The 20,573-nt window shown below is 51.7% G+C and overlaps 1 protein-coding gene across 20 annotated transcripts in view; it reads right to left on the reverse strand.

Annotated features, from left to right (window-relative positions):
- LOC149362430 (uncharacterized) overlaps positions 1–20,573 on the reverse strand; it is a 131,004-nt gene that overhangs the window by 69,346 nt on the left and 41,085 nt on the right. For 14 of the 20 annotated variants that reach the window (XM_089573013.1, XM_089573014.1, XM_089573029.1 and 11 more), the window contains 3 exons: positions 14,862–14,894; positions 13,943–13,971; positions 2,193–2,384 (listed from right to left, as the gene is read on the reverse strand). The exons of 2 other annotated variants lie outside the window; for them this stretch is intronic. In XM_089573013.1, coding sequence (XP_089429139.1) covers positions 2,193–2,384; positions 13,943–13,971; positions 14,862–14,894 — 254 coding nt within the window. The remainder of the gene's footprint in view (positions 1–2,192; positions 2,385–13,942; positions 13,972–14,861; positions 14,895–20,573) is intronic. 4 more of the 20 variants (XM_089573019.1, XM_089573024.1, XM_089573017.1 and 1 more) reach the window with 4 other exon arrangements.

The following is a 20,573-nucleotide window of genomic DNA, read 5'->3' on the forward strand; positions in this document are numbered from 1 at the left end:
CATAGCATGGCGGAAGTTTTTCACAGAGGCCTACAGAGTGAGACGGAACCCAGAGCAAGACAAAAGAGCCCGGAGGGTAGGTGACATCGCGATGCCAAGAGTCGTCACGACGTTTGTAAGAAAGTTCGGAAGCGCACAACCTGTGGTGAGCTACATAATAAGTGGCCTCGGCGCAGGCGATTGCGCCCCGAGCATAAGTACTTGTGGAGGTGGCGGCGGGTAAGACGACCGAAATTTCGTTTTCTTGAAGCCGAAAAACCCAGCGCCCCGGCCAGTCAGTAAGGTCTTAGAGCAAAGATAGGCGGAACAACGCGTTGTAACTCGTTAAAATAGGGAAAGGACCCAAACTAGTAAGGACAGAATTTGTCATCTGCCCAAACGAGGGCGATGAATTCCTGCTCGATGATGGAGAATACTTATGCTCTGGCACGGAAAGAAGACGGCTTGCGAACGCAATCACGAGAATCTGATCGCATTGCTGCTGAGCAAGTATGGCACGAATGCCATGGTCATTCGCGTCGGCCCATAGTTCGGTCGGGGCTGGAGGATCGAAGTGAGCCAAGACATGCGAGGGAACTGGTAAGTTTTCTGAAATCGCCAGCTTGTAACGCCTTCCTTGAGCATGGTAAGAAGGCGCGGAATATCAGCAGTTATGGATGATCCGCCGGATATATGATCACAGCCCGAACTTTCCACGCGCATCACCCTAGGAACGCGGAATTGGAAAGGAACTCACGGCGCGGACTTAATGAGCTTCAGGCTGGACGCCGCTAATCGACTAAGTGACCGACGGCACTGAGCTGACGGCTGCCGAAAGTGCATTTCTTCGAGTTCAGCTGAATACCGGTGCTGCGGAAAAAGGCAAGGATGGTAGAAGGGCGGTGCAGGGGACATAGAATGTGGACAAAAAAAACGATCACATCACACAAGTAGCAGAGGCACGTCATTCACTTGAAGCTACGTAAAAGCGAGTCCATTCTGCGCTCGATCGTCCCAGGGGCATCGCAGAGGCCAAAAGGCATGACTTTAAATTGATACAATTCACACGGGGTGAAAAGAGCGATTTTGTCGCGGTACTGTTCGTCGACAGCTATCTGCCAGTATCCTGAACGCAGATCGATGAAGGAAAAGTAGCTGGCACCGTGCAAGCACTCGAGAGCGTCGTCAATTGTTGGACGGGATTGTAACGTCTTTCATTTGGCGTGGCTGTAATGGCATTCTAACAAATCAGCCTTCTAGTATGGCCTTCACACCGATAACGGTAAATAAACTCCAAATTCCAGCTATTTGTAACGAGGACGTGAGTCGTAGGTATATTTGGCTAACTTGTCATCCGCCTTATGATATCACTTTTTGCTAGGCTAACACTTACAAAGCGTGCGTTTAGCGGTCGACATGAACATTGTGATCGCCAAGCAAGAAGCTCAGCCGTTTCGAACAAGGACTAATGGCGCCCTTCGGCCCACAGAGAGCCGCGAACATACCAATCTCTTCAAACGTATTGCTACTGCAGTTTCACTTGTACAGACTACAGCGTTCGTAGCGTTTGAAGGTGAAGCTTCACTTGTAATTTAAAGTAATGAAGGTATAAAATCTTAACGAAAAAAACAGCCATATCTTCCGAAAGACAATCATTAGAATATCATTGTGCAAGTTCCTTTTACTCAGGTGCTGTTTAGTTCGATGTGGAATGACAACGGCACCCACCATGGGCGGCCTTAGTGCACACAAAATTACCTTTTCCTTGAACCATGATTTCATGAATAGCGTCAACAAAGATCGGAAAATCTAGACGCGACTGTAATCGCCTAACAGAACTCGCCCTTTTTGTAGCCATAATGGATGCTGACCCAGTGTACACATTAGAAGTTACTTTTATTAGCTTCTCTGTGGGCGCTTCGAAGCTGAGCGATAAAATCTTCCTAGTGAAATCTGCTTGCTTGATCGCGTGGTGCTTTGAGCTGGCTTTAGGCTGTTATTAAATACTATTTTCATATTGCTCCTGAAAACGGCGGTTATTGTATTTGACCTAAAGCCGCATTCGAAGGTGCTCTTCACAGCGTTCTAGGGTGTAATCTGGCTGATCCGCAGGATGCGAATACCTATGAAAGCGTACGCTGCTTTTCTAAGTGCACAGCCACCGCAAATACAGCGGATAAAACCGCTTGTAATATACCTCAGCGGCACTATACCTCATCCCCGGCGGACACTGCATGCTCGGGGTCAATTACGGTGTTCGGCCGCGATGACCGTACGTCCTTAGCCAGGGAGAGCTTCAGCTTGAGGGGCTCCTGGCTTCCCGTGGGACTTGGCACAGTTGGCACAGCAACTACGCTGAAAGCTCCTCCCGCCATTCGTTCTTTATCGCCATCCCCTGAGAGCACCTGCGATGTTGCAGATCAATATTTTCAATTTTCATGCAATAGGCGAAGCCTCATACAAAACCAAGAGAGGCATCGCGCGCGCGTGGCGAGTACCAGGGTCGTAGCTCTCCAGAACGTGCGGACGGCTATTCAGGCGTTGAGACCCAATACGTGAAAACGAACGGCTGATTAAAGTCCCACACGTTATAAAAGGCGTGTCCGACTGTCGCCTCCATACGTTTGTCATCGAGCCACTAGCATATAACAAAGGCACGCGCATCAGTTGTTGTTCTGATGTCATAATGACGTTTGTTGCCGATTGGCGATGCTCACAGCCCCAAAGTGGGGGGCTGCCTTTGAGGCACTGACTCAGGAGCGTATCTGGACTATATTCTCTTCTCACTGTTTGCTCAGAATAGCAGTAAATGTGCATTGCGTCCTGTAGCCGAAGCGAGCTATAATTAACAACGAAGATTTCACAAGAAGACCCAGCTTGTGGCCCAAAGGCATGATATCCATCGTTCAGTGTCCGTTGCCGAGACTGGGTAGTTCGATTGCAACAGGATGGCAGCGATTTCGTGAAGCCAACTAGTGTCCATTTAACTATTATTCTCGCATACAGAATTGAGAATATAAATTGTATTTAAGGAAGCCTGGTAGCGTTTTCAGGTAAATAGTGCGGATTAGTACGACTGAATAATGAGGTTACTCAGGGGCGGTAACATTCAACGATATATTCGTAACTGCTTTACATATGAGCCGCTGATGAAATGTCGCTTAAGTCGCCGTGGTGCCTAAGTGGTTATGGCGCTCGGCTGATGACCCGAAAGATGCGGGTGCGATCCCGGTTGCGGCGGTCGAATTTCGATGGAGGCGAAATTCTAGAGGCTCGCGTAATGTGCGATGTAAGGGCAAGTTAAAGGACCCCAGGTGGTTGAAATATCAGGAGCCCTTCCTCATCCTCATAGCCTGAGTCGCTTTGGGACGTTAAGCCCCCCATAAACCAATACAAATCGCGCTCATGTGATGCGGATGGCGTCTGTCACCTAGGAATGATCACATTGTTTTTCAGACAAGGCAGGAACTTCTGAAGCAATCATGAGCATAATTGGTGTTACCGCTAAGCCATCCACGGCAGAAGATATTGATAGAGCTCAGAAGTGGACGAAGAAGAAGTGGTTCGCCTTCTCGCTTGTGACCGCTCGGCAGTCTGGAACAGTTGTGTGGCTGTGTGGCTTGTAACTGTGTGGCTTGTAATATTCGTGACAAATCTGGTGGAGGTGCGGGGTACGCTTCCAGACCCGCGTAGGCTACCGACCAATACGGATCTCACCCCAGTTCACCAGCGCCCCGGCCGCCGCTTCCGTGGAGCGTCCGCTGAATTCGGACTCCTTCCGGCTGCAACCAGGGCGACGCAACCTCGGTCTTCGGAGGCACCAGCTGCCATGACAACTGAGAACAGGCTCCCGGCGCACATCCTCTGTCACCAGCCACGAACACCCCCGTCGTTCCATGGCGACGTGTTCGAGGACGCCGAGAATTGCCTGGAGATCTTCGACCATGTTGCCCGTTACAACGGCTGGAGCGACGGCCGTAAGCTCCACAATGTTTATTTCGCGCTTGAGGAATCGGCTCGGACATCGTTCGAAAACCATGAAGCTTCGTTTACGTCCTGGGAAGCCTTCTGCAGCAATCTTATAGCCACTTTCCCGAATGCAGACTGTCGAGAGCGAGCAGAAGCTGCGTTACACTCGCTCAGCCAGCGCCACAACGAGAGTGTACGCATGTACTACGAGGACATGACCCGCCTTTTTTAAACGCGCGGATCCCAACATGACGGAGGAGAAGAAGCTTCGCCACCTCATTCGCGGGGTCAAGAACGAGCTCTTCGCCGGACTCGTGCGCAGCCCACCGCGCACTGTGGCCGAGTTTCTCACCGAGGCGGCCACTATGGAGAAGACGCTGGAACAGCGAGCCCGTCAGTACAATCGTGACGTCAAAACCTTTGGGCCTTATCCCATCTCTATGCCTCTCGGTATCGTCGCGACCTTTCTACGCGAGCTGGTCCGATCTGTCGTCAGAGAGGAACTGCAGGCCTTCCGGATGGCGCCCGATACACCATCTTTCCCGCCAATGAGTGAAGTCGTCCGGGACGAGGTGCGCCTGGCAGCACAACAGCACCAAAGTTCTGAGGTTCCTCGCCAGCATGATGCAAGGCCCACGTATGCGTCCGTTCTACGTCAGGCATCTGGTTATGACGTCACTGCCGCGACTCCAGCAGTGCTCCCGCAGAGCTCCCCTCGTGGCCCCGCTCCGTCAGCCTACCAGCGACCGCGAAAGAGTGAAGTGTGGCGTGCCCCAGATCGTCGGTCGCTCTGTTATCACTGTGGCGAGGCGCGTCACCTCTACAGGGCGTGCCCATACCGCCGCGTGGGCTTGCGTGGTTTCGCGCCGGACGACCCGTGCCCACAGAACGGGGAACGACCGCATGAGATACCGTATCATCTGTCCTCGCGCCAGAACCAAATCACGTCAGACCACCGCGAGCCTCGATCCCCGTAGCCTAGGCGCTACCGTTCTCCAAGCCCCCGTCAAGCCGCAGGCTACACCGGACGCCGTTCTCCCAGTCCACGCCGGGAAAACTGATTCCAGCGGCCTCTGGAGGCAAGGCCGCTTATGCCGTGACTTGTGAAGATCCTCCTGCGCCACTACCACGCGACGATGTTTTTCCGGGAGCGAATAGCGACAGCATCCGACGCGCTAACTCCGATTTGTGCGTCAAAATTGATGGAATCGACGTGACCGCTTTGCTGGATACTGGTGGCGACTATTCTGTCATGTGCCTGGCCCTTGCCTTACAACTGAAGAAAGTAGGCGCTCCGCCACCGCCTGCAACGTTGTGATGCCACAAGCGCCCTGCATCGCTAGCGGCGGCTTGACGCTCGCTTGGAAAAAGAAGAGAAAAAAGGAGAGACGCGGGGCGTGGCGCAAGCGGCGCGAAGAGACGAGCTCGGGGAACGGAGCAGGCGAGGTCACGGCTGAACGGCTTCTTGAACCCGGGTGATCAGGCCTGAGGAAGCTGTCTTCGCCCAGTTCAGGGCAACCAGGAGCCTGCTGTCTCCTGTCTCCCGCCTGTCTCTTGCTGCCTCGGAGAGCGGGCGCCGTGCCGGGCACAGGCAGGTGCTGCCTGCCCGGAGATCCTGCCGGCCTTGCTATCGGATTGTGCCTGCCGTCCCGTGGCTGGGACCCCCTGCGGTGAAAGGGTGCCTTCCTGGCCGTGCCCGGGTGTCCAGACCTGGGCGGCCGTCTCCTCTCTGGTGCGTCGTCAGGGCCACTGGTGCTGGTGCTCCGCGTCCGACTTCCGCCCGTAGGGCGAACAGCCCTGCGGAGGTACTTGGCCCCGGCGCCTTTCTGGCGACGGGCAGCGGAATCTCACACCGGAGCCACTCCTCGACCCTCGGCCGCACAGCTCCCTACCCATCAGAGACTGCTGTCTTGTTTTAAGTAAAACCATTTTTGTTATATATACAGACGTGCTCGGTCTGGGACGATTTTCTGCATCCTCCGGGGCCCCATCTCGGAGGACGCTCGAACCTGCTGGGGGCCTTTTCCCCTCACAAATTTGGCGTCCGCTACGACAGGACCAGGCCGAGGAGCGTTAGCCAGTTAACGAAGTCTGTGAGACAGAATGAGTGCTGCAGATTTTCTCGCGGTAGGGGAGCGCCTGGGTTTGCAAGGACGCGAGTTGCGCGAGTGGGTAGAGGAGGAATTGCGCAAGGCACGAGAAGAGAGAGATGCCGATCGGGAAGCCACAAAGCGGCGTTTAGAGCTCGAAGCACAGAACTTAGAGCGAGAAGCGCAGAATTTACAGCTTCGAGTTAAACTATCAGAAAGAGAAAATCCTCCTCCTAATCGTAACGCTGAAAATGCAGAGCGCAGTACCCATTAGCCCGCATGGCCTGATACCAACGTTTAATAAGGGAAGTGATGATTTGGGCGCGTATTTGAAGCGTTTTGAACATGTCGCCACAGGGCAAGGTTGGCCGAAAGAGAAGTGGGCCACGCCCTTGAGCCTCTGTCTCGGCCGGGAAGCTCTTAGAGTCTTTGGTCGACTATCTCCAGAGGACTCTATGGATTATGAGAAAGCGAAACTTGCACTGCTACGAAGATTTCGTTTTACCGCTGAAGGCTATAGGGAGAGATTTCGGCAAATCAAGCCTCACGATGACGAGACAGCCTCCCAGTACTCCACGAGGCTTTTCAGTTTCTTTGACCGTTGGGTAGGAATGCGGGGAGAAGGCCGCACCTTTGAGGTTGTGCGCGATATGATTGTTGCTGAGCAGTTTATGAACAACTGCCACAATCGTTTAGTATTGTTTCTACGAGAAAGGGATTGTAAAAAGGTTGAAAAGATTGTTGAGGCCGCCGACCATTTCCTGGAGGCTCAGAGACAGAATAACCTTGCAACTTTCAAAGACTGGAGTGAGCAGGGTCCCAAGTCGCAAATTCGATGTTTCATCTGCGAGAAGGTCCGACACAGGTCTTCCGATTCCCGTTCGAAGCCGAAGGCCCCATATTGCACATTCTGCCGCAAGTCTGGACACGACTTACAATCATGCCGGCGCAGCAGTTCAAGTGACCGGGAGACATCCGCATGTTTCATGTCACCCCAAGGTTCTTGCCCTGATCCACAGGCGGAAAGAGAACGTTTAGATGTCCAAGCGGCAGATTCTGTTCACAGACCCACTCCGCCGATTGCCAGTATGCCGGTGGTGCACGGGGAAGTGTTTGGACAAAGAGTGTCAGTGCTACGGGACACTGGAAGTAACAGTATCGTGGTACGCCAGGCCCTCGTGCCCGAGGCAGCTTATACTGGGAAAAGAGCGACATTGCTTTTGGCGGATGGTTCCACCATAGAAGCTCCTAGCTGAGGCAGAGGTGATCGTCACATCACCGTACTTTACAGGCAAGGCCATTGCAAGGTGCCTGCCGACGCCTTTATATGACGTGTTAATTGGCAATGTTCCGGGTGCACGTGTTCCTTTCTTGGAGGATTCAGCTGGTTGGTCAACAGTCTCGGAGGGCGAGGGGACCACTTCTGCACCGGCTACGCAGGCCAATGCTCCTTGCACAGCTGTGGCGGCAAAAGCTTCGGAGCCTATCTTTGATCCCTCTCAGAGCACGATCCAGGTGTCTCGACCGGCGTTCCGCAAGAAACAAGAAGAGGACACTAGCTTAGACCTGTGTCGGAAGAAACTGGGGTGAACCTTTTCCGGGAAAGCCGAGACCACCCACACCTTCCATCTGGTTGACGGCGTATTGTTCCGGACGTATCAAGTGTGCCCTGGCAAAACAATTGAACAAGCGGTGGTTCCGGAGAGCTTGCGCCATCAAGTCCTTGTGCAAGCGCATGAGAGTGCTCTTGCCGGTCATCAGGGTGTAAAGAAGACTACGGCGAGAGTACTAGGTGACTTTTACTGGCCAGGGGTACAAGCCGACATCAAAAGATTTGTGAAGTCATGCGACGCCTGTCAGCGGACTGTGCCGAAAGGAAAGCTGGGCAACGCTCCATTAGGACGTATGCCTATTATTTCCACACCTTTTGAGCGGGTGGCGGTAGACATCATTGGACCTTTAACTCCCACCTCATCTAGAGGGAACCGATACATCCTCACGTTGGTGGATTTTGCCACTAGGTTTCACGATGCGGTAGCTCTTTCTGCCATCGATTCAGCCACTGTGGCGGAAGGCCTTCTGGAAATGTTCTCCCGTATTGGGTTCCCACTGGAGCTTCTTTGTGATCGGGCTTCGTGCTTCACATCTGCACTTATGCGAGAAGTAAACGATTTGCTAGCTATAAAACATTTAAGTTCGACACCATACCATCCTATGTGCAACGGGCTTGTGGAGCGGTTTAATGGGACCTTGAAGAGCATGCTACAGAAGTTGTGCCAAGAACACCCCAAGGCATGGGACCATTATCTTGCTCCACTGCTTTTCGCCTACAGAGAGGCACCACAAGCTAGCCTGGGGTTTTCCCCATTTGAGCTCATCTACGGTCGCCAAATCCGCGGGCCAGTCACCATTCTAAACGAGCTCTGGACTGCCGGACAATTGTCTGACACCGTCAGAACAACGTATGGTTATGTGCTAGACCTGAGGGAGCGTCTCGAAGGCACGCTGCAGCTCGCACACCAAAATTTAATGAGGGCGCAGAGGTCGCAGAAGATGTACTACGATAGGCGCGCCTCTAACAGGAAACTGAAGGTTGGCGATCGAGCGCTGATTCTTCTACCCGCTTCCCATAACAAGCTCATCATGCATTGGAAAGGACCTTTTGTGGTCACAGGCCAAAAGAACGAAGTCGACTACTGGCTTGACGTGGGCTCCAGCAAGAAGTTGTTTCACATAAACATGCTTAAACGCTATGAAGAGCGCCAGCCAGTGAATGCCCTCCAAGCGTCATCGTTCGTGGTCGTTGAGGAAGTAGAGGCAGAAACCCCACTGCCGACCCTCAGCAGAAATTGTGGTCCTGGTATTGGAGCTATCAAACGAGCTTGTACTTGTAACGAGCTTGGAATGAGACGCAGTTAGCCGCACTAGATAGATTGCTGGAGGCTCACAGCGACATTTTCTTTATAGGTACCGGGCCGTACTCATTTGATTGAGTGCCACTGGTAATTAACGCTTGTCTTAGTTAAGAAACATGACCCTGTGAGAACTCTGTCGCTGTGACGTTCTTTTGACTGGTCGGGTAAACAATCTTTGTGTGTGAACTTCCTTTGGTGGTGCCTGTGCAGTTATATTTTGTTGTGTGTTTTGTGTGTGTGAAACACTGTCGAGAGTCAGTGAACGGTGGTGCGCGTGTGAGTGCTCAGTGGGGTGTGGTGCAGTGCGCCGAACAGTGCTTTGAGCAAAAGTTTTTTTTTTTTGAAAAAAAACTTCTCGAAGGGGGGGCCTATTTGTGATGCCACAAGCGCCCTGCATCACTAGCGGCGGCTTGACGCTCGCTTGGAAAAAGAAGAAGAGAAAAAAGGAGAGACGCGGGCCGTGGCGCAAGCGGCGCGAAGAGACGAGCTCGGGGAACGGAGCAGGCGAGGTCACGGCTGAACGGCTTCTTGAACCCGGGTGACCAGGCCTGGGGAAGCTGTCCTCGCCCAGTTCAGGGCAACCAGGAGCCTGCTGTCTCCTGTCTCCCGCCTGCCTCTTGCTGCCTCGGAGAGAGGGCGCCGTGCCGGGCACAGGCAGGTGCTGCCTGCCCGGAGGTCCTGCCGGCCTTGCTGTCGGATTGTGCCTGCCGTCCCGTGGCTGGGACCCCATGCGGTGAAAGGGTGCCTTCCTGGCCGTGCCCGGGTGTCCAGACCTGGGCGGCCGTCTCCTCTCTGGTGCGTCGTCAGGGCCACTGGTGCTGGTGCTCCGCGCCCGACTTCCGGCCGTAGGGAGAACAGCCCTGCGGAGGTACTTGGCCCCGGCGCCTTTCTGGCGACGGGCAGCGGAATCTCACACGGAGCCACTCCTCGACCCTCGGCCGCACAGCTCCCTACCCATCAGAGACTGCTCTCCTGTTTTAAGTAAAACCATTTTTGTTATATGTACAGCCGTGCTCGGTCTGGGACGATTTTCTGCATCCTCCGGGGCCCCATCTCGGAGGACGCTCGAACCTGCTGGGGGCCTTTTCCCCTCACAAGCGTCCACCGATACTCGCCCATTTCGATGACGCCGCAGCAACCGACATACACACCGATGCTAGCAACGTAGGCCTTGGGGCGGTCCTGGTACAGTGGCAGGATGGCGCCGAACGAGTCATCGCTTACGCAAGCCGCACACTTTCGCGCTCGGAATCCAACTATTCAAAGACTGAGAAAGAATGTCTTGCGGTAGTCTGGGCGATCAGTAAGTTCCGCCCATACCTATACGGAAGACCCTTTCGCATTGTCAGTGATCACCACTCGTTATGCTGGCTGGCCAGCCTAAAAGATCCATCTGGGCGGTTGGCGAGGTGGAGCCTCCGTTTGCAGGAGTACGACGTAACGGTTGTGTACTAGTAGGGGCGGAAGCACCAAGATGCGGATTGCTTATCACGCGCGCCAGTGGACCTGGCTTCCCCGGAAAACACTGAAGACTTCTCTTTCCTTGGTGCTGTTAGCGCAACCGATATGGCACAGCTTCAAAGGGAGGACCCAGAGTTAGCGCCGCTCATCGCGTACCTGGAAGGCTGCGATGGTCCCCGCGTTCCTCGTGTTTTTCTTCGTGGGCTCAAATCTTTCACTCTGCAGAACGGCGTCCTCTACAAGCGCAACTTTGAGAGCAACATCGCAACATTTCTGCTCGTAGTCCCGTCCCAGTTGCGACCTGATATCTTGAGCGCTTGCCACGACGAACCATCTGCCGGCCACCTGGGTCAGTCGTACCTTAGCGAGGATTCGGCAGAGGTACTACTGGCCCAGATTACTTTCATCAGTGCGGACATAGTCAAAACCTGTCGCGATTGCCAGCGCCGTAAGTCCCCTCCCTTCAAACCTCAGGATTTCTTCATCCCATAGCGCCTCCGAAGACACCTTTCCAACAAGTGGGAATGGACCTACCCGGCCCTTTCCCGAAGTCACCCACTGGAAAACATTGGATTGTTGTCGCGACGGATTATTTGACGCGGTACGCTGAGACAACGGCGCTTGCAAACGGAACTGCTGTCGAAGTTGCTATGTTTTTTTGTACACGACATCGTGCTGCGTCATGGCGCTCCTGCGGTTATCATTACTGACCGTGGAGCTCCTTTCACGGCCCGCTTGACTCAGGCAGTCCTAGATCTGACCCACACCAGTCATAGGCGTACAACAGCGTGCCACCCACAGACAAATGGTTTGGTGGAGCGCCTTAACAGAACCCTGGCCGACATGCTCTCCATGTATGTGGATGTGAAGCATAAAATATGGGACCAAATTCTCCCATACGTAACGTTCGCTTAGAATACGGCCCTGCAGGAGACAACGCGGCTCACGCCCTTCCAGCTTGTCTTCGGTCGTCCAGTTATTACTTCTTTGGATACCATGTTGCCCATCGATCCTCAGTGTGACCTAGAGCCAGATCTTGACGTCGCCACTTTCGTTCAGCGGGCTGAAGAAGCATGTCAACTGGCCACGCAGCGAATACACCGTCAACAGCACGTCGACGCTGACCGCTACAATCTCGGACGGCGATTTGTTACGTACGAACCAGGCGACCATGTGTGGGTTTAGACACCAGTTCGTCGCCGTGGGTTGTCCGAAAAATTACTGCGCCGATACTTCGGACCTTACCGAGTTTTCCGCCGCATTAGCGACGTGACGTACGAAGTTTCACCGGCAACCCCAGGCCACCCGTCGCGCAGACCACCACATCCGGATGTTGTGCACGTCGTTCGTATGAAGCCGTACCACGACCGTCCTGCTGATTGTACTCGACGCTGAGTGCCTCCGGTTCTGGGTCGTGATAGCTGTGTTTAACTTTCCGTGTCTAACCCATTTTCCCCTGTGTGAAAGCGGCCCGCATCGAGGCGATGCTGCAGAGGAGGGAGCAATGATACAGCTCAGAATTGGACGAAGAAGAAGTGCTTCGCCATTTCGCTTGTGACGAGGAAGAAGTGGTTTGCCTTCTCGCTTGTGACCGCTCGGCAGTCTGGAACAGTGTTTGTGCGGCTGTGTGGCTTGTAACTGTGTGGCTTGTAATATTCGTGACAATATGTTGCGAAAACGTGACAGCGTTGCAGTTGCAGACGGAGACCACAGATGCACATTCAGGAAAGGATGTGCAGGTTGGATGGCACGTCATTGCCGCAGATGCGGATGCAAACAGCTCTTTAAGCGCTGTTTACTAGTTTAAGCGCTTAGGTATTATCTCAATAGGCTGTCAAGTGAAGCAGCGACCATGGCAAAGCTGGGTGCTAGTTGTGTGAGTGTCATTGCATGTTTGTGGAGGTGCTACTGCTTGTAAATTCGGTATGAAGTGCGCATGCCACATGCGATTCGTCACGAATAGAGTCAATCGCCAGTACTCGTTCGACCTCCTTATGTTATCAGTCCGGTAGTGTGCATGAGAAGACGCTAAAAAAGTACCCCATAAGAAGAGGTTCGTCTACATCACCAAGTGGAGCGTCGTTTGGTGCCTGGATCCATTTAAGATTTAAGAAAGAATGTGGTAACGATATGTAGCGTTAAACGTCGCTATAAACCCATGGGCTTTGAGGAACGCCGTAGTAGAGGACTGCGGGTTAACTGACTCCACTTTGAATGCTCTAACATGCGCTGACACCGCACAGCACGGGCGTTCTGCACTTCGCCTCTATCGAAATGTGGCCGCCGCCGCCACGATTGGAATTCAAGCGACGACCTAGCAAGCAGAAGCAGAACGCAACTGCCACTGAGCCGCCGCGACGGTATGTTCCGTTGAAAAGTGCACGCTGGTAGATTCAAGCAATTCTGAGGAAACTATTTCAACTAGTCCCGTTTCGCTGCCACACTGAAGCAGCGTAACGTCAGTGGAAGCGTATTGAAGTGTTATGAGGTCCTCGTTTAATTTCAGCCACACGCATTCTATCTGACCAAGAAATTTGGTTGAAAATTGTTCACAGGAGCGTATTTAGTTGACCAGCGCATGAGACAATGAATGATCAAAAAGGGGCAGCACAACGCGGCGCTATCAACTTATTGCTTTATTAAAGCACACATGCATAGGAAAGTTAAGAAAAAAAAACGAAAAATGCTGCCAAATGCGAAAAAGCACCGCTTACGCTGGCTCAGTCGTGGACAAGGAGCCGCCGCCACCACGCCACGCTTTGGCATCACAAATTGCACCAAATAAATCTCACTTTTCTGCATACATAATGGCTGATGATTTCAAAAATAGCACGCAAGGGTCATAACGTTTCATTTTTTGCTGTGTTAGTGTGTTTTTCTTAGCTTTCTTATCTATGGGTGAACTGGTGAATAAAGTATACCGTTGATAACTGTCCTGCCCTTTCTTGACTGTCCATCGTTTTTGTGTAGTCACCGCAGCATCAAATAGCAACAATTTAGCCTAACTTTCCTGCATTTAATAGATTTAGTGCTCGTTCAAAATGCAAGTCTGTACCTCACTGTTGTGCCAGTGCGCTCGTACAGTGACGTCAGGCCACCAGTTGAAGTCTAATGGTCGTATTATGTTTATTTGTGGTAATTCGTGCCCTCTATCCTAGTAATTGCTGCACTGCATACGCCCGCATCTTGTCAACGTGCCGCTATTTTTATAAGTATATTTCAAGAAATTTACACTATTACACTCTCAATTTTTATTTCAGTACAATTCGCGAGGAATCCTTTTCATTAAGCGGCACCTCCGAAAGAAGCTGCCTTTGCAACATTACGGCCCGCACAGCAGAGCCTTAAACCTGTCCTGCATTAATTAAAGCATCGTTTTGGTGCTTGAAGCCTGGCTTAAATGCTTTACTGAATTCGGCATGCTTTCACTTAGGCTTGCCTTGAACGTGCATACTGTGGCTCGTTCCTGGACGATGAAAAGATAACCTAGCAAAGATAATATTGTTGAGGTAAGAAATTCCTCCTTACCAGTGACTTCTTGATGGCATCCGGGTCGCCTGATATGAATAAATGAAGGAATGCATTGTGGACAAGACATCCAGTGAAATAGCACCATTGTACTGAATGCATATGACCGGACCAAACAAATAAAATCAGCTTGCATGCTACAAGACAACTCTACTTTATTTGATAGTACGGAAACTTATCGCTTATCTTCCATTCATCTTTTTTTTTTGCATCCATAGAGCTTGGCAGCCGAACGAAGCGCAAACAGCGGTAACCATTATATATGTGCTTGGTGAAAGGGCGCTACAGACGAATTATCACTTCCACTTTTATAAGTCTCAACACAAAATCCTATACCGCACATTACATAATCTCGGCTCTGCTGTTCTGTGCCTGCTTAGCGCTAGTTTTCAAAGAACGGACACCGCCTTCGGTGAGCGGCGTGAAGATTTTTTCTGTCGATGACATTCTTAATTGCGCCTCAGGCTTCAGTAACACATTCTTCAGTGTGTCACTAGGGATAGGACTTTAGGGTGGACATCAAGAGACTAGCAGTAATTTCTTTCAGTTAGTTATAAGTAATTATTTTGTAGGTATGGAGGAAGTTGTTTCTAAGCACTTTTCTTTTCTCTGTTAATAATTAGCGTCCTACGTATCAATCCTGCTGCACTTTACTGAGGGTGGATAGGGGCCGGGGCCTACGCACAGCCTTTACTTCCTTTAGTACCGGCTCTCCGTCGCGAACAGAGAAACCCAATAAAATGATTCAAATAATGTCAGCAATATTTCTTAAACAAAGGTGAAAACAATATCGCTGCTCTTTAGAAGACCAGCCAATGGGAGAAGCAATGAATGCAAAGCTGATCTCACCCCTCCCTTCCCTATCGTACCAAATCAATTCCAATCATAGGATAGCGTGGCAAAAGTTTCGAATACTTACGGCGCGCCTCATTCAGTAGCCCTTTCAGGTCTCCTGAAAAGTTGTAATAAGTATGGGGTCATTAAAGTGGGAACTCTGAAATTTTAACCTGTTCGAATTTTTGTACATCCGTACGCGAAAAGGAAATTCGCGCAACTTTGGCCGTATCTTTTTGAAAACCAGACATGCGGAAGGGCCTGTTTAGTCTGTACGGCTCCACAAACTTACTTGGACAAAAATTTTTGTGGGACCATAAAAAGATCGAAAAATAAAGTGTCCCCGCCAGTGCCACTAAAACTTACTTGGACGAGAGGAACCAGTTATTTCTTAGTATGTGAGCTATAATCGATCTGGGCCCGCGCAGGCTCCCACGCCGAGGTTAGTTCCACCTATCGCGACAGTGAGCATGCGTTCATCTAATTTTTTTTACGTGTCGAATTGCACTTGTTTGAATTTTTTTGGCTTTGTTGATGTTGTTTAACAGCAAAAGGTGTATTCATTCCCAAAATATTTGAACTTGAAAATGAAATACTGTTGTGCGGCAACTGAATAAAATTCAGGAAGTTGATGTTGCATCAAGAATTATAGACAACGTTGTCCCCGGGTAGAACTGGATGTCGGTGTTGTCTAGCCTGAAATATTTGTGCGAAAAGGTAATTCATTGCCATTTACTAGTGGACACGGCCAGTGGCGGCGATGACACCGGTGGTTCATATTTAGCTTTTTCTAGGTTACAAAGTTATATTCTCTGTGACAGTAGACTATTTCTTCTTAAACCCCGGCGATGTATGCAAATAGGCGAACTGATATTTGCCGTCAGTGTCCCTTTAGAATCGGTTATCGTTAGCTGCGAGGGCGAATGCCGCAGGAACTCATGGAGGTGATTATTCAAGACGGCTACAACCGATTCCCAAGTCGGGTGAAGAACCCGACGTTTGGGACGTAACAGTGCAGATGTCTTCAAGTCCATTGCAATGTAATACGGTGGTGCGGAGGCCTGAGTGCAGTTCTCAGTACCCTGCCTTCACAGCAATAAATAAAGATGCCCCATCCAGGCCTGAATTTCCTCCTCGGACGTCCCGAAACCCTGGTCACTTTGCTGGACGCACTGCGCTCATGTCGGCAAGAAGAGAATCTTCCCTGCGTTGTTCTCCAGGCATAAAATCGCTTTGACAAGTAAACCAAGTTCCTCCAGAGAGCAAGCTAGCTCAACAAAGGGAACCCAATATTAGTTTCTTCCGCATGCATCGGCCAATAGCAGTGTCGTCGCTTAGCCTTCAACGGTTGGGCCATAGCAGATGCATCACCTCAAGGGCAGCCCGTTTGAGTACCAGATCATTGAAGGAGGGATGACAGTTCGTAAAAAATTAATAGAATGTTCACTATGGATTTGTGCTACTTAGAAGACGGTGAGCAGGCAGTGCCGCGGGACGGAGCAGATGGAAGTTCATGAAGACCACGCTCTGCAATACACATTGCGAGAGTGTGGGACAGTTTAACACTAGGCGTGTTGGCTGCGGCGATAGCCTAGTGGTCTTGCTGAGAGGCCCTTAAAGGATATATGTTCCCGCAACCACGGATTCGACTCCCAGTCATGAACATTGATTCAATTTCTTTTTCTCTTTTTCATGGTTTGACCTCTAACTCAGCTGAAGGTCAACTTTACACGGTCCGCGATTGAAGCCCGAGGTCCCGTAGTGAAGCTTTCGCTTAAAAAAAAACACTCTTTTCAGAGCGCAGCTCTTAAGCGCCGTCAACGTCGACATAACCAGCGGGGCGAACGAGCAGCACGCGGAGCGCAGCGGAGGATAAAAGTACAGGGACAGGGCACGAGGAGGAAAGTGGAAGATGAGGATACGGCGCCAGGCAGGAGACGGCATCCGCGGCGGCATCCCGCTAAAGCCCGATTCACACGACGGTCCATTCGCCTGCGGCCCGCGCATCACGTGTTCACACGACACTAAAAACTGGCCTGCTATTCCATGACGTCAAGCGGACGCGACGAACTAAAAGAGCAGACGACGCGCTGGGTGTACCACAGTTGCCAGATTATTGTAAAGTGTTTGGCAAGGCTGGTCGAACCGGTTTTTCTTCACGACCCATGAATGTGCGATTGAATGAAAGAAAAGCTTTATTCAACTGCAGAGGAAGTCTTGCAGAGTGGGTGCGGCCTTTTGTCCAATTCCTCACTGGTCTGAGCCGTCTTGCTAGCCCAGTTGCCAGAGCTAGCGCACGCATCTTCGCAGGCCGCCGCTAGTTCCCAGTACCTCAGCTTCCTTGCTTGTCCATTCCGCAGACCAACAGACCGCCTCTCAATGTGGTGACGAATGAACACCTAGTGCGCGGGCCGCGGCCGAACAGATCGTCCGTCGTGTGAATCGGCCTTAAGAGATAACGCCAGAATAGCGCACGTGTTAGGGGTGGACTTATTCCCTTACCACTTCCAGCACTTCACTACCAACCGTAAACTGCTGTTCTCTACCGAGACTGTTGAACATACTTTTTTCTGCATATTATTTTCAGACCATCGTCCTGCTTCGCCTGTCTAAGTCAATGGTCGGGCATTGCAATTCATTCCCTGAGTGAGTGAGCAAGGCAATTTCTTCAGCAATTCACAGATTGTTGAGGTTTTGGCCATTAACCTATCCCCAGCTGTCCACAGTACAGGCCTGTCAATACCTCCTTTACACAGGCAGTAAATAGCGTTGGAGAAATCATGTCTCCCTGCCTGACACCCTTCCTCAGTGGAATTTTATTGATGACTTTATAGAGACCTATGGCCCTATGTCTAGATATCTTCCGTTCTAGCCATTCTATGTATCATCCAGTACAGTTACTTAACGCTCTCCTAGACTTTGATCCCAAAATGCCTGCATGACAGCTGTTTCTTAGAGTCAAATGCTTTCTCCTAAATTACGAAGGTTATATATAGCGGTTAGTTTTATTCTGAGCATTTTTCTATCACCTGTCTGGTGGCGTGAATATGGTATACACTCCAGTAGCCTACACAACAGCCTGCCTGATGATTTGGTTGAATGCAGTCTAAGGTTGATTAGCGATTACCTTAATAAGTGCCTTGTAGGCAACAGAGAGTAACTTGATCGGTCTGTAATTTTGCAAGTCCTTGGCGAGCCCTTTCTTATGGTTCAAGATGACGTCAGCGTTTTCCCAAGATGTCTTTACATTATTCAAACTGAAGGCACAACGCACGAACGACAGGACTAAGGCAGAGACAAACACAGCGCTGTGTTTGTCTCTGCCTTAGTCCTGTCGTTCGTGCGCTGTGCCTTCAATTTGAACAATGTACCGACTAGCCCAGACAAACCTTACTGCAATACATATCGTTACACTCGAGCATACCGTATTCAGGTTGCTTTCTTCCCGAGCACAATCTCTCCAATTCGGATATAGTAGTCAGTGAAAGAGTTTTTTTTTTCACAAATGGGGCAACTTTCACGCATTTGATGGCGGACTATGGAGCTCGTTGCTCTTGTTGCAGACCGCTCTCCGTCCGACTGCTGTCCACGCCACTACCGCTGAGCCTCGACACGTCCGCGTCTAAACTCGAGCTCGTCACCTTTACGAGCGACACCAGCTGTGACTTTTTACTTCACTTTGGATGGTGGCACTTTTCATTTTTTCCTGTTTAGTATCACAGCGAGCAGGACCAGGTATGATGGCTGTGTCCGCTTGGAAAGACGACACCCGACTTCGCTGCTCCAAGAGCGCATTCTTCACCCGGCGTTCCCCAGGAAAAGGTAGCGACGGCCGCAGTTTGGTTAAGAATAATGAAAAAAAAAATACGTGGAGATGTCATCAACGGACTGATCCTTAGGTTGACGATGTTAAAGGGAAGTACAACATAATAAAAAAGTGCAATGTGCATTCAAGCGACAGGTGTCCAGTAGACTGGAGCACGCAAGCGGTGGACAAACTAGAACCCAGCGCGTTCGAGTATCGGTAGCACATGCAGACAGCTAAGATCCGGCGTACTTATCCTGTGGTTTTGATGGTCGCCTTATCGCCAACATGTGTGAAGCCGCGCTTCTTATATCAGTGCTTGCCAGAAGCACTTTTAAGTTTTAATGCTTATTTCAAGGATTTATCTTTGCCAGGCATCGTGCGAAGGAGTTGGTCTTTGGCGGCCCACGTGTTCTGCCTCGTGACGAATACGACCACTTTCAGAATGCGCATTCGCCGTCTGCCGTAGTACGCGCTTTGCTTCGCGGCTATTCTTCAACAGCCGAATTACGGCGTACGAGCAATAAATCCTTTCCTGTAGCATTAAAAGCGTACCAGATGAACTCGGACGGAAGCAGCACGGCTACGCCTGCTGAGGGTAAAGCAGGGAACACATGTCCGGCAACGCGTCCGGCGCGCCGCTCCGGTCGCCGCTTCCGAACTGCCGCACCACAGAAAGCAGGGACACACAGGGAGCGGTGAGCATCGCTGCGCCGCTCAACCCAAGCTCCGCCCACAACCGGCGTCGCACTTCGCCGCCGCGCAGCAGTGCCTGAGCGCTGCTTGGCTTGGTGTACAAATATTGCAAGAAAATACGGCATCGCCTTGTTATCAGAAAGACTGCCAGCTATACTCGAGCGGCGACAAAGCATGCCTGCTTATGTTGCGAGCTTTCGGCAACGGCACCGCTCGCGGGCGCTCCGGGCGACGAGCTCTGCTGCTGCCTGTTTGCCGTGGTCGTCGCTAGGCCTGCATCGCATCGAAGCGGCAGGGGCCGGCGCTTCGGAAGTCGCCTGCGCTATATTTGAAGGCCTATTCTTCACTCCGCTTTGCTGTCAACAGCATCATCTCACAATAAAATAATAGTGTGGTCGGTTTCCGTGGCGCCTTCAGCAGCGGTTAGCGGGCGCCAGTCGAGCCGGACCCCAGCGTCGGGCCAGCTAGCAGCAGCACCTGCGAGGCGCTTCTCGCAACTAATTCGCTCGTACCACAGTTGTTACTTTTACCAGCAACTCGGTATTGGCCAATGAACCAGAAAAATGATATAATTTTCTCATTTCCCTATCCCAGGGTTTATTATTTACGTCAAGAACACTCATTAGCTCGTTTTTATGACGCCGGCAGACGGGATCCACGCTGGCCGGCCGGCAGGCTCGGCTTACTTCACGTTGCACAAGAAAATACAGAACAGCCATGCTACCAGAAAGGATGCTTCTTAGATTCGAGCAACGACAGCATGCCTGTGCTAGAGTGGAGCTTTCGGCAACGACATCGCCTGCGGCAACGCCGGGCGACGAACTGCGCGCTAATCCCCGACTGCCCTAGTCGTCGCTAGGCCTAGTGGTTTCGTATCGACGCCGCAGCCGAGGGCTCTTCGGGACTGGCCAGCGCTCAAAAAAGGTGCTACACTCGGCACCCCTTGTTCGTTCTCCCAAATCCGGGACTGTTTGAACGAACACATGGTGTTCGGTGAAAACAGCGCTGTCAAACTAACCCTACAATTCAGCAGCCGACACACCGCTCACCACTGTGCCTCTGTCGTGCTCACCTGCGACGTCGCGAACTCGACGTCATCGTGACGTCGGCGCTCCGCGCGCTCGCATTGGCTGCCACTGCCCGCCGGAGCGGCGTGCCGGACATTCGCCGGACGCGGTGCACCGGACATATCTACGCGGTTTGACGTGTCCGGCGGTCGCCGGCTGGCCGGAGCGGCGCCGCCGGACGCGGCGAACCGGACCGGATTCGGAGCGCTCGACTGACATGTGTCCCCGC

The sequence above is a fragment of the Amblyomma mixtum genome, chromosome 2, assembly GCF_055824585.1.
Source record: "Amblyomma mixtum isolate Tamu chromosome 2, ASM5582458v1, whole genome shotgun sequence".
Classification (NCBI taxonomy): Eukaryota; Metazoa; Arthropoda; class Arachnida; order Ixodida; family Ixodidae; genus Amblyomma; species Amblyomma mixtum.